The sequence below is a fragment of the Cydia splendana genome, chromosome 13, assembly GCF_910591565.1.
Source record: "Cydia splendana chromosome 13, ilCydSple1.2, whole genome shotgun sequence".
Classification (NCBI taxonomy): domain Eukaryota; kingdom Metazoa; phylum Arthropoda; class Insecta; order Lepidoptera; family Tortricidae; genus Cydia; species Cydia splendana.
The window spans coordinates 20,297,630-20,310,395 of record NC_085972.1 but is presented as its reverse complement, the minus strand read 5'-3'; the positions used below and the strand labels follow the sequence as shown (position 1 = coordinate 20,310,395).

The 12,766-nt window shown below is 39.9% G+C and overlaps 2 protein-coding genes across 4 annotated transcripts in view; one reads left to right on the top strand and one right to left on the bottom strand.

Annotated features, from left to right (window-relative positions):
- LOC134796325 (GATOR2 complex protein WDR24) overlaps nt 1–4,933 on the top strand; it is a 39,674-nt gene extending 34,741 nt beyond the window's left edge. The window contains exons 11-17 of the mRNA XM_063768421.1: nt 76–206; nt 563–700; nt 838–932; nt 1,384–1,562; nt 1,946–2,048; nt 2,833–3,006; nt 4,121–4,933. Of these exons, the coding sequence (XP_063624491.1) occupies nt 76–206; nt 563–700; nt 838–932; nt 1,384–1,562; nt 1,946–2,048; nt 2,833–3,006; nt 4,121–4,249 (949 nt within the window). The 3' untranslated portion in view covers nt 4,250–4,933. The remainder of the gene's footprint in view (nt 1–75; nt 207–562; nt 701–837; nt 933–1,383; nt 1,563–1,945; nt 2,049–2,832; nt 3,007–4,120) is intronic.
- Nucleotides 4,934–5,247: 314 nt separating this feature from the next.
- The window catches only part of LOC134796311 (ras-related protein Ral-a), a 28,547-nt gene continuing 21,028 nt past the window's right edge, over nt 5,248–12,766 (bottom strand). For 2 of the 3 annotated variants that reach the window (XM_063768396.1, XM_063768394.1), the window contains exon 6: nt 5,248–5,410. In XM_063768396.1, coding sequence (XP_063624466.1) covers nt 5,291–5,410 — 120 coding nt within the window. In that variant the 3' untranslated portion in view covers nt 5,248–5,290. Of the gene's footprint in view, nt 5,411–9,989; nt 11,621–12,766 lie in introns of those variants that run through there. The other variant, XM_063768395.1, reaches the window with a different exon arrangement.

The following is a 12,766-nucleotide window of genomic DNA, read 5'->3' as shown; positions in this document are numbered from 1 at the left end:
GGTGGTCAGGTCGTAAGTTCGAGTCTCACCCAAGACAGTGAATTTTCCACTTTTAATTATTATAATTAATTATAGTGCCGTAGAAGAGGAACCGATGGAGGAAGTAGAAGAATGGGCAGAGAACCAATTCCACAACAGCGGAGTCCTAGGGCTTCCCACACACAGCATCTACGTGCCGCCCTCCCGACTCCTGCGCCGCGACGATGGTAAGATTCTCATTACATATATGTAGTGCAAACTACGGATTTATTTAAAACTGGCTTTTGCCCGCGACTTCCTGTGCGTATAATTAGTAATTTTGGTAGCTTATTTTTCATCCAACCTGCTTTTTTACAAAAACTCATTGGTACCAGCCAGGATTTGAATTTAAATCCGCGACTGCTGGATTGAAAGTCGGACGTCAATTCCACTCGGCCACATAATAATTTAATAAAGTATTGTATAATGAATTCATTACAGTCTGATGAGTATAATGTATAATGAGTTCTATAGACTAAATTATGCAATTATACTCTGGTCTACAAAGTCAAACATTTAGCACAAAAAAAATATTTGTGCACAGAAACAGCGGGTTGGGTGTCAGCCGCGTCAGCGCATTACGTGGACGTGGACGCGGCCAACTGGACGCTCCCGGAGGAGGCCTTCCCGCTGCGCGCGCCCGCGCACGCCGTCACCCCGCCGCCCGCCGACGACCACGCGGGTGAGCGAGACACACTATACAATTGAGCAAAAACAAAACAAGAGCAAAACCAATAAAAAAAAACAAATAAGACCGGACCGCTCGAATTACCAATTCAAGTCTCACTGATGAATGTTTACATTGTCCCCTGCTTGCAGGTACTATGGCGGGCGGAGCGTCGCCGGGCGGCAGCACGTCCACAGGCTCAGGGCCGGCCGCGGAGCACCCCTACAGTCACCAGACCTCCGTCCCGGTAACGATACCCAACAAAAAAATTAAGAAAAGGCGTGAAATCCCAATTGGACTCATTCATTAAACTTCAGTAATTGCACGCGAGTTCTAGTAACGTCTATTTAAGTTTCAATATTGTTTATCGTTTTTTTTATGATATACCTGGGAGGTAAACGAGCAGGCGAATCGCCTGATGGCAAGCAATTACCGTCGCCCATGGGCACCCGCAACACCAGAGGGGTTGTAAGATGGGAGTACACACTTTTCTTGAAGGTTAGAAGGTCGTAACGGTCCGAAAATATTGCAGGCGACGGTTCATTCCACAGTTTAGCTGTGCGAGGAAGTTTCTGGAGAAACGCACAGTTGAGGACTGCTAACCAACTTCTTGAGGATTGCAATGTAACAAAACTCGCAGTTTTAGCGTCCTCTACTCGACTCTGAACATTATAAAGTGTACCACTCTTATTGGCCAGCAGCTGGAAGACACGTCGACCTCCGGGTCGGGGTCGGAGGGCGAGCTGTCGGTGCGCGCGGAGGCGCCGGTGTCGCGGCTGGACGCGGCGCCGCTGCTGGCCGCCGCGCTGCGCGCGCACGCGGCGCTGGGCGACGTGCAGACCGCCGCCACCGTGTGTCTCGCTCTGCAGGACCACAGGTAACATAACTATTTATTATGTTAGGTCGAGACCTGCAGGGTCGCCATGAGAAGTTGGCCGCGTGCTGTCGCTCGCCGGAATGAGAGGAAGCCTCCGGAAGAGGCCGATGGTAACTCTAATGTTGGCTTGGACATTGATAATAATTCTAAGGTAGTATATTTCTTTTTCTCTTTAAGTCTTTTTATATATATTTAGAAAAAAACTGATAAACGCCCCGATGGAAATGCAGCTAACTTACATTTAAACAAACACCCCGATGAAAATACTGTTAACCCACACACAAAAATAATTCCACAGCAAAATAGCATTCTATTGTGCAAATCAGAAATAACTTTTTTTTTATGGGACGGTTAAAAATATTTCTTAATTTAACTGTTAACAGATCGGACCTGTTCCCGTACATCGACGAGGCGCTACAAGAGCAGTGGCTGCTGGGTTACATTGAGTTATTACATAGGTATAAACTGTGGAATGTCGCTACTGAGGTGAGCCTTGCACATTGGTTGGATATTGAATTTCTCAACCTTTCATTTTTATTTGACACCCTTGGCCGCCTAAACCGTCAACTGACACGCATATATTCTTGCATTCCGACAAGTATCACCACGCGCCGCATACGATAGGCGTAGTTTTCAAAGGGTTAAGATTTTGAATTGATTGCATTATTTGTATTGATTTACTAATAGTTATAGTGTTTATTTTATTTTTATTTGTGAACAACTCTTGCGGGCTTACAGGTGACCCCAAAACGCTCACAAGATAATATAACATAAAATTACGATATTTACGATACACTTTGGATTGGTCCTTCGAACCGGATAGCGTTGATCCTTAGAATTGGTCCTTCGAACAGGATAGCGTTATCCTCAGAATTGGTCCTTCTAACCAGATAACGTTGATGCTTAAAATTTGGTCCTTCGAACAGGATAGCGTTATCCTCAGAATTGGTCCCTCTAACCGGATAGCGTTGATGCTTAAAATTTGGTTCTTCGAACCGGATAGCGTTATCCTTGGAATTGGTCCTTCTAACCGGATAGCGTTGATGCTTAAAATTTGGTCCTTCGAACCGGATAGCGTTGATCCCGAAAACCGGAAGGCGTTATCCTTAGAATTGGTCCTACGAACCGGATAGCGTAGATACATTGAACTGGTCCGTGGAACCGGATAGCGTTCATTCTGCGTGCTGGTCTTTTGAACCAATTATAGTGTTGACATCGAGTGGCACTTCTCAACTTTTTTGCGTCCTATGTAACTCATTTGTGCCTACAGGTGATCCGTTGCGCGTGGCTAGGCTCCGTTCGCGCACTTTCCCAACAATCCACTAGTATAGCGGTGTGCTGCGGCCGCTGCGCGCGCCGCACGAGACCGCACCAGCCCTGCGACCGATGTCATGCGAGAGGGAAGGCGCGATCTGCACCCGATCTTTGCGCCGTTTGCCACCAGGTGAGACAGCAGCACAGTTTTTCTCGCTCCCCCAGCAGTCACCAGTATAGCGGCGTGCTGTGGCCACTGCGCGCGCCGTACGAGGCCGCATCAACCCTGAGTGTAAGGCCTGAGTGCACGCTCGGAGCGGAGCGTTCGGCGGGGCGTGCAGCGGGGCGGGCGAGAGATAGAGCGTCCAGAGACTGGCCTCAGTACACGCTCCCCGCTCGTGTGAATTGGACGCATCCACCATGACGTCGATGTCAGACGAATTTCATGACTTCTTTTTAGAAGAGAATTTATGGCTCAAAATGAGTTGTTTTTCTACAAAAAAAGGTCCTAGTGTCGTAGTGAAGCAAAGAAGACAGTTTGGAGAGTTTTCCACTTTATACGAAACCTTAACGGCTCGGCCACGACATTGCGCGACTTGCGACGGTGGCAGCGATAACCATAGGTTGGAGCGAGACACAGCGATCGGACATTTCGTTCCCACCTATGGTTGTCGCTGCCGCCGTCACCAGTCGCGTAAAGTCGTGACCGAGCCGTAAGATGCAATGAAGGCAAATTCCGTGAATACACAAGAATGACTGTGACCATATTTGACTACATATTGAAGAAAATTGAACCAATATTAAAACTACGTAGTACCAATTTCCATGCTGCAGATTCGATTACTCCAGCACATTATTTGTTCGCTCGACATGGCTGCACGCTCTTATCACCGCTGCAAATCTCAAACGGGTTTGAATCTGTCCGCGACGCCCCGCTCGACGCTGCATAGCCCGCAAACTTGCCCGCTCGACATTCACCATTTGCAGCGTCGACTCAGGACACTAGTATGAGCTTCATTTGTTTGACATGCACGCCGCACGCCCCGCCCCGCTGCACGCCCAACTCGAGCGTGTACTCAGACCTTACACAGAGAGAAGGCGCGATCTGCACCTAATCTCTGTGCTGTATGTTATCAGGTAAGTCAAGCAAGAAAAACGCCTTCTTCACTTCATGTCGTAATTTTTCTAGTCTATCTTTGAACTCTTGTGTGAGCTTGTAGATTTTCTTGAGGCCGTAGTCACCTTTTTTTTGAATATATCATCTATTTCAGTTTTAATATCTATTACTTCTCTCGTGTTCGCAGGTGGTCCGCGGACTATACGCATGGTGCCAAGGTTGCGCGCACGGCGGACATTTAGCACACATGCGTCGCTGGATGGAGACGCATCGCCTCTGCCCCGCGGGCTGCGGGCACCAGTGTCAGCTGGGCTGAGCTGTACTAGATTAACCATGGTAATTTAAGAAATTCATTAGTGGCCTAACTAGGTTTAGGCGAAGCGACCCCTCGGCCAGACGGCCTCGCACTTAAGGGGGCCTCGCGGGAGCCAACTCTCTTTATTACCTTGTGATTTGGGAATACCATAGACTAATAATACTAGACCGCCAATCCCCTTGACATGCACGTAAACAAAACGCTGCTTATTTTCGTAGTCGACATCTAGCGTCAAGTAGCGGATTTATCAGTACCGCTACTTGACACTAGATGTGTCAATCAGTCATGATTAAACTTGGTGCTATTATTACGTAATTTTACTCAACCTATTACATCGTGGAGGCATAGGTAATATCTAAATAGCAACGGTGCTTCAAAATTTACTCTTATCTCTTTGGCACTAGCTGTTCAGATTGAAATTTTGGACTAGTCACATCCTAGTCTTGGTTTATTAGTTGTATGTTCTATTTACATTTGTAAATAATTAGCGGCAGTTAATAGTAGAATAACCGTGATTCCATCATTCAAGTTTGTGGTAATGTTAAAATTGTAAATTAGATAACATCGCTGTCATAATATCTAAATAAATAAGTGAGAAAAGACGTAAATAAATGTTTTAAATATGTCAATTATTTGTACATACTTTTATAAAGGAATAAATAAATCATATGACAATGTTCATAATTAGTTTTATTATTTAATAGTTATATTTACACTTATATAAAATTGCTCTAACATTCTTGCCAATGACTGATTTATCAAATAGTTGGTTGTGTCAATCAAATATAAAGTAGGTACAAAACATAGTGTTAAAAAAATATCCAACTTGTTAACTTTCGTAATGTCCACAGAAAAGACGTTTCTCTGTGACTGAACTCAGGGGCAAATGTCGATACAGTCAGACCAAGCTAACTCGGAAGCTATTTTGATAGCATAGACTGTAAGTGTTATTTTAAACGTCAAACTTCCTATGAAATGTATACGTTTAAATAATAGCTTAGTTTGACTCTATCGGACCCGACTGGAGATATGTCGTGGGATTCAGCAGATGACACAACATTGTTTATGGCAGGCGCAATTCCTCCTGGTTTTTGGCTGTGGTAGCTCTTCCTCGATCCCCGCTTTCTGCCGCGACAGGTCCCGAATCAGAGTTAAGAATACCTGTGAGTTTAAAGAACGAAGCAAATTCAAATATTTTTGTCTGCGAGGCCAAAATGTTATGAAGACTACTATGGAACGTACCTAGTATTTTGCTGAGACTGTGTAGTGCAAAAAACTGTTCAAGAAACTTGATAATTGAAGTAGATCTCGCTGTGCGGTCCCATAGATTCTGTGATTATATATTCAATAAATAAAACATTCTACGGGTACAATATTTGGAGATACTTTGCACATTGTCTATGATGTAGACACTTGACTATGACCTATATTCAAAAACTATGTCTTGAGAGGTTAAGTCCGAAACATTTAAAATTAATAGATACTAGCGATCTGCCCCGGCTTCGCACGGGTTAGCAAATGATAGGTGAAAACCGCATGAAAATCTGTTCAGTAGTTTTTGAGTTTATCGCGAACAGCCAGACGCGGCGGGGGACTTTGTTTTATAAGGTGTAGTGATACATGTTTGCTCACATTACACACCAAGCTCCAGTTCCTCTCGCGTCGTCAAAATCACATAAGCTGCACAACACAAACACATTTATCTGAACCCAAATCACACGTAAGCTTCCAAGCAGGAAAAAGGGCTATAACCGCGAAAATCGAAGTTCGCAAATTGCGGGCATTTTTCTCTGTCACTCTAATTACGCCTTCATTGGAGTAAAAGAGAAAGATCCCGCAATTTGCGAATTACGGTTTTCGCGGTAGCCCTCAGGCGTCAGCTAAACTGGAAATCATAGATTCCAAAAAAAGTAAGACAATCTTGCCACTTTTTACTAGCGCGTCTTGTATTTATGTAAAAGTAAGTAAATAAAAGTACTTTTTTAAATCGTAGGAGTAAAATTACCAATAAATAAATTATCTTAGCGTGTTTATTTATAAAAAGGAATTTACTATTTTACAAACCAATTATTGCAGTGGCAACATTGTCTTACTTTTTTGGAATCTAATTATGATTTTCAGTTTAGCGGACGCTCTAACAATTTCCAATTATTATACTAGACAATCACTATCACAAAGGCAGGGGGCAAGTGCCCCTTGATAAAATCTTCCCAGTCTTGTCGGAGAGACACTTTAGTGAAATGTCTAAGGAAAGGTAAAATAACAGACGGAGTATTGCAAATCTGTATATTTCTGCTGTCTTTTCATCCATTACATCGTGCGTGCCATACCGTATAACAACTTACTCTACCTACGCTAGCTATAGCTATAGGAAATCGCACAACAGACGCCAGGACCGCGCTTACTTAAGCCTGCACCACACTCATACATATGAGGATATTTTCTGTGTTTTAATCAAATATTTATATATGAACTATCTTGCCAATCGCGGCAAAAAAGTGGAGTTTAGCGTTATCTTATGTTTCATATCCCAGAGGGCCAACACTGAAAAGTCTAAAAACGTTATCTACCGCTCTTTCACTCAAATATGCCAAAGAGACGAAGATAACGATTTTCGATTTTTCAATATTGGCGGTGTAAGCCATCAGATACTAAAATGTTCAGTCCGATGGGACAATTCGCTAACCAATCGTAATTTTGTACAACGCCCACACTGTTAACTGACAGTTCGTAAACCTTATTACAAAAACATAAGGTTCACCGATGACCAGTTAAGTGTTGGTGTTTGTACTAAAATAACAGATCGGTCAAACAATGGTGACGATCGAACAATTATGGGATATAAAAACAGATGTACCTACAGTTAGTCTTTTGCCATGATTTACATGAAAACTTAATACTCGTACAGTTGTACAGATTGACTCGTAAGAGCTGACTACATATGAGTATGAAAATATTAAGATTACGTTCCAACTCTTTCATCGAATGGCTTAATTAGTAACTTTACAATAATGATAACCGTCCTGCATTTTAAGACTTTGTATAGGTAAAGTATAAAACAGCAGGCATTATAATATCGATAGTATTGGCAGTAGCAGCGATCATCAGGCGAATTTTGGTCTTGTAATTTAAGTTATCGGGAAAGGAGCGTTGTAGACGCTTTTACACTTTAGTTTACAATAATTGTAAATTTAAAACAACATTAACACCAATCGGGTTAAAAAAGTACCTTTTAACCACGTTAGGAAAATATGAAGACATTGCATAAAAAATATTGACGCATTAAAGGAGGACTGAAGCTGAAGGCGAAGTATCTACCAGTCAACTTCAACCCTTAGACCGCCAAAGAAGTCAACTGACGCGCGCGGCAGCCCAAAATGAACCATTGTGCATTCGTGCATAGTCGTCGCGTTCAAAGGGTTAACAAATTAGCAGTAAGATAAAAACACTTTATTCATTAACTCTCAAGGTACTTATGATTTTGAAAGACACCCTTTGGGTTTAATCAACGCTCCTATCCCGGTCCCTCATTATTGCTATAAATGCCTTCTGGCATCGAGTGGACGATCTTAAAGATAAACAGTAATGGCATTACAATATTCTTATATCCTCCCTCCCAAAATACTGGACCACAAACGTATTCCAAAGATAGCATATAATAAATAAAAAAATGACAACATTGCATTCCAAACACATATATGTTGTATATTGATGATAGGCCCTTTTTCCTAAAGATAAACACACGTTATTACAACATAAGTGATAGTTAAAACGATTATTCTCCATAATGAAATTGATTTTAACCGGTTCTTATAACAATCAAACCGGTTTTGTACTACCCTTCAACACATCTTGGAAAGCGTTACGGCAGTATTTTGTGGGGAAGGTTCCATAGCATCAACGTTCGTTGATCGATTGCAAACACCCCAAGCAGGCGAACATACATACAAGTACACTAGCAATATCCTAACATACATTTTGTAATAAAATAACGTGACATTGACAATTCCAGCTCGGTTTTCGGATACTTCATTCATTATCATAAATGTGCACAAACAATATAAACCGAGTAAAAAAACGTAAGTTTAAAGAAAAGTACTGCTTATTGAGTTGTATTTTATGTGGTAGGATTTATAATATTAACATGATTTAACAATATCTAATCAACTGCGTACAACACTGTAAAGCAATCAAATTGGTCCGTCTGTATGAGAATTTACATAATAAAGTGACATATTTTCATTACTCTCAAGTGTAGTCTCTGTTGACAAATTGTCAAACCTTGTGTTATACTAAAAATGGCATTTAAATGGAATTTCTCGCCATAAAACATAGTTTGAGAACATTTAAATATATCTGAATGAAGTATATTAATTCGAATTCATACATTTCAATATCATATTTCACTTAGCAGTCATCTAAGTAAATTTACAATTTTACACTGTATTTGGCAGGGATTGTAAAAACATCATTCCTTATAATAATTAGTGTGAATACTTCAGGCGAAGGCGAGGTATACACAAAAGTGTAGTTACTAGTAATTTGAGTCGCTTATCTTCAAACTCGGATAAATCCATCTGTCAGATTATGCGATTTTCGTATTAAGAAAAGGTAATACGGTAGATATTTGCTGAGAGGGTCAAATAGATTTACCCGAGTTTGAAGTTAAGCGACTCATTTATGGATTTACTAAAATATTTTACAAAAAAACGTAAAGCAATGTATATACTATGTTTATGCTAAGTAGGACTTCTGTCTTAAGGAAATCATAGACATTGTTGGTCCATTTGTTGTTAAATTCGTTGTTTTTCTAACTATTGTGTACCTCACCTACGCCTTCAGTCGTCTCGTGAAGCTTTAATCTATCGATTACATAATTCATACTCTGTGAGCATTTTACACACTCGCCTCGACTAAGAATAAGCCTTATACTATTACATTTAAGGTTCAAATTGCATTGACACGTTTTGAAAGTATAAAACAATTGAAATATTTGAATATTTCTAAGAGTTTTGACAGTTATCTAAACTGTCTTTTATAACTTTGTCGAGGCAACATTCAGACACTCAATACATTTAGCACTTACTACATAGAAAATAAATACAAAAAATATTTTAATAATACACTTTCCGTGTATGGTGTTACAAAGGTACTATTGCAAGGCGATATCTATTTCTATGATATCTGTGAGTAATTTATTGTCTGCATAATCCCAACTTATCCCAAACTTTTCCATATTATAACACAATCAAAGACAATTTAAGTATGTTTTTTTGCCCGTAAAATACATATTTTACAAGCCTGACTGAAGATTATTTTGTGTATAAATTCCTTTGATCGAGCTATATGCATACATTTCATCAGAATTGCCATTTTAATGATATCTAGTAGTGGAGATGAGCATTAAAAATCCATAATAATAATTTAAACATTATATAATTTACGCAAATAATTATTAATAATAGAAGAGGTGTGAAGTCTAAAAAAAATTCGCAAAAAAAAAAAGCAGATATGCCCGTACATTATGCGCTAACTCTGGTTGTCAAAGGTAGATTCAGACAATTCAGTTTACACAAAATATGACACCGAAAAGTGTTATACACGGTGGCTAAAAAATAACTGCATTCCCGTTGCCAGGCAGATTTTGGGATTATACTGAGCAACTTTTACCATGGGACCAACCCCGATATCGCGAAAAAAATATTTACCCTCCCATAGAAAATGGACCAAAATATATGAAACAGTCAAATTTTATTTATAGCGATTTCGGGGTTGGTCCCAAAGTAAAAGTTGCTCAGCATAATCCGGTCACGGTCAATCACGGTTTTTGTTAGTCTTTACATCTCTTCTAGAAGCCATAATTCTTTTTTACAATTTAAGTAAACCTAACGAGTTCAAAAAGCCAGCACCAATACGGGCGAGTGGACCAAGCCTTTGCATCTAGCACAGTCGATAATACACTTTATTACACGGGGACAGGGCTCAATATGGCCCGGACCAAATAATATCAATAGTGAAACCTTTAGTTGCATTCGTTTATTTTTATACCTTACATTTACTGGATCAGGACTATGAAGTTCATTCTCGCAAAAAGTCAAGTCTATATGCAGTAGTTGTTCTTTTCCATATTTTTACAAGTTGTGTTTATTTAAAAAAAAAAAGTGTTTTTTTAAGCCCCCCTTTGAAAATTTTCGAAATATGACCATTATCAGAAAATATATCTATTGAGTTGAGATAGGCTGCTTTCGGGGAAAATCTCTGAAAATAAATTACCACCACTATTTGTTTTAGAAAATGCATCTCCATAGTCCTAAGCGACAAAACCAGTGACGGCGGGAAGAACCAGATGTCTAACAGATCACACTTACACCAAATCTATATAATCCAAACAATATTCACAAAACAGTTCTCTAACCTCATCTATTTCCGTACATTTGGTAAGTGTGTAGCTAGCTTATAAAAATGTCAATGCAAAAGTACAAATATGCGTTCATAACTATTTGTTGACACAAAGCGATACCAGCGGAAAGCTCAGTCGAGGATTTAGGACTGTATTAACCCTAATAGAGGTCATGTTAAACTCCATTGATACTGTCATCCGCTCAGTTGACTGACCATTTTAAACTTTATTGCAAAGACAGAATCTATTAACGGTCAGTTGTGTTGCTGTTAGTACAACTGAACTTTCAACTGATTAACTTAGACAAAAAACGCATCGGTCGTTGCACGCTTGGTATGATATGGACCTTACGTAAGATACCCGCTATGTGTATCTGTATACTATACGCAGTTTTTTATTTCGTTTTCATTGTATTTTGATCAAAGTAATAATAGTTTTAAGTATTTTAAAAAGATAATCAAAACCACATAACTCGGTTTTTCAGTCGTTGCTATAATTTTAGTAATTCCACGGATGGAATAAGATTAAAATCAAAGTGATATACAGAATAACCTATTAAATCAGTCAGTTAAGCCATTCGGAATATTTAAAAGTTAACGCTACAGGGACAGTCACCCGCATTCATATCTTGCATAACAAAGCACACAAAATTATCTAACACCACCATATTCCGAGAGTCATACGTCAGTTTAGCGTTTTGTTTTCAGCAAGTATTGTTAACTGACTGTAGAACTATTACATGAATCAATACATTAGGCGCATTATACCTATACCAAACGTGCTCGCCCTCAGGTACTACCATTAACACAATGAGCTGGCCACAACGGCCTTATTACCAGGCCACAAGGTCGACAGTTCACTTAGAGAATGGCGCACTTGATCCTCTTCCTCTTCTTCTTGACCTCGTCGCCGCCGGCGCGCGAGTCGTCCGACTTGCGCGACCGGATCTCGCGCATCAGGTCGAAGAACACCTGCAAAGGAGTACCAGGTCTGTACCAACACCGACAACACAACCAAGCCACGCACATTTAACCATTCTTGGTACGAGTTTCTCGCATCAAACGTAGGTACGATTATCGTAATGCAAGAAAAAATACACGAACAATATTCGTAAAGGATGATACTCCCTTCGCCTTTATCGATTAACGTTTGTGTAAACAAAATTGGATGTGAGAATAGTCGCATTTATGTAATACCTTACGCGCCTAAAGATCGTATGACAAAATCGTAGGCGAGATTTTTTTGCATGAATGTAGTCTAGGATAGTGTAATACAATTGTTTTCGAATAGTACGAGTAACTCGTGCCATAAACCTGAACCATTATAGTAAGATGGGAGGTTTTTGAATGAGATAAGGATGTTGAACCCCAAGTGGACCGAAGAATTCTAATGTGTGTTGTTATTTTATGCGTAAAAGCAAAAACAATTTTAACCACTTATAACCACGTGTATACATACAAACATCAACAAACTCAATACCGTGTAAGCGGCACAAACATCAAAAAAAAAACATTAGGTGCCCCGCCACCGGCCAATATGACTAGTCAGACAGACAGACGGACATAACAAAACTGTGAGGAATAACCTTCGGCAACTGTACTACCCCTTAAAAATAGAATTAATACTGCTTTGTATTTATTTTACTAAGTTTTTCTGTGACAAAAACATTTCCTATTCATGATTTTTATGATATGACAAGAAAATTACATAAATTAATCAATAACAAGATTGGATCACGCCGATAAGGCGAGGCCGATACGATAGGACAATAGGGGTCAACGAACTCATTAGCCATTAATGCCGATGTGCTGAATAATCTCGCAATAAATGACACGATGGTTTATTAGCGAGCAAGGACGCGGAACACCAGTTTTAAGGGTTTTGTTCGTTCTAATTTCCTGGGCATTCACCCCATCTTAAGACGCACCCTTTTATATCGTGTCGTGTACTCGTCGGCCTACATTCCGCCCTATATAACTGGTTCTACGAGAATGTAGGTTAAGTAGTAAGCTAGTAAGTTACAGTAATGGTAGTAGGTGTCGCATGTTAGTTATGGTTTTGTCACCAATATTGTCATTTATTAATATTATTACCACTTTTCGTACTAAATTTTTCAT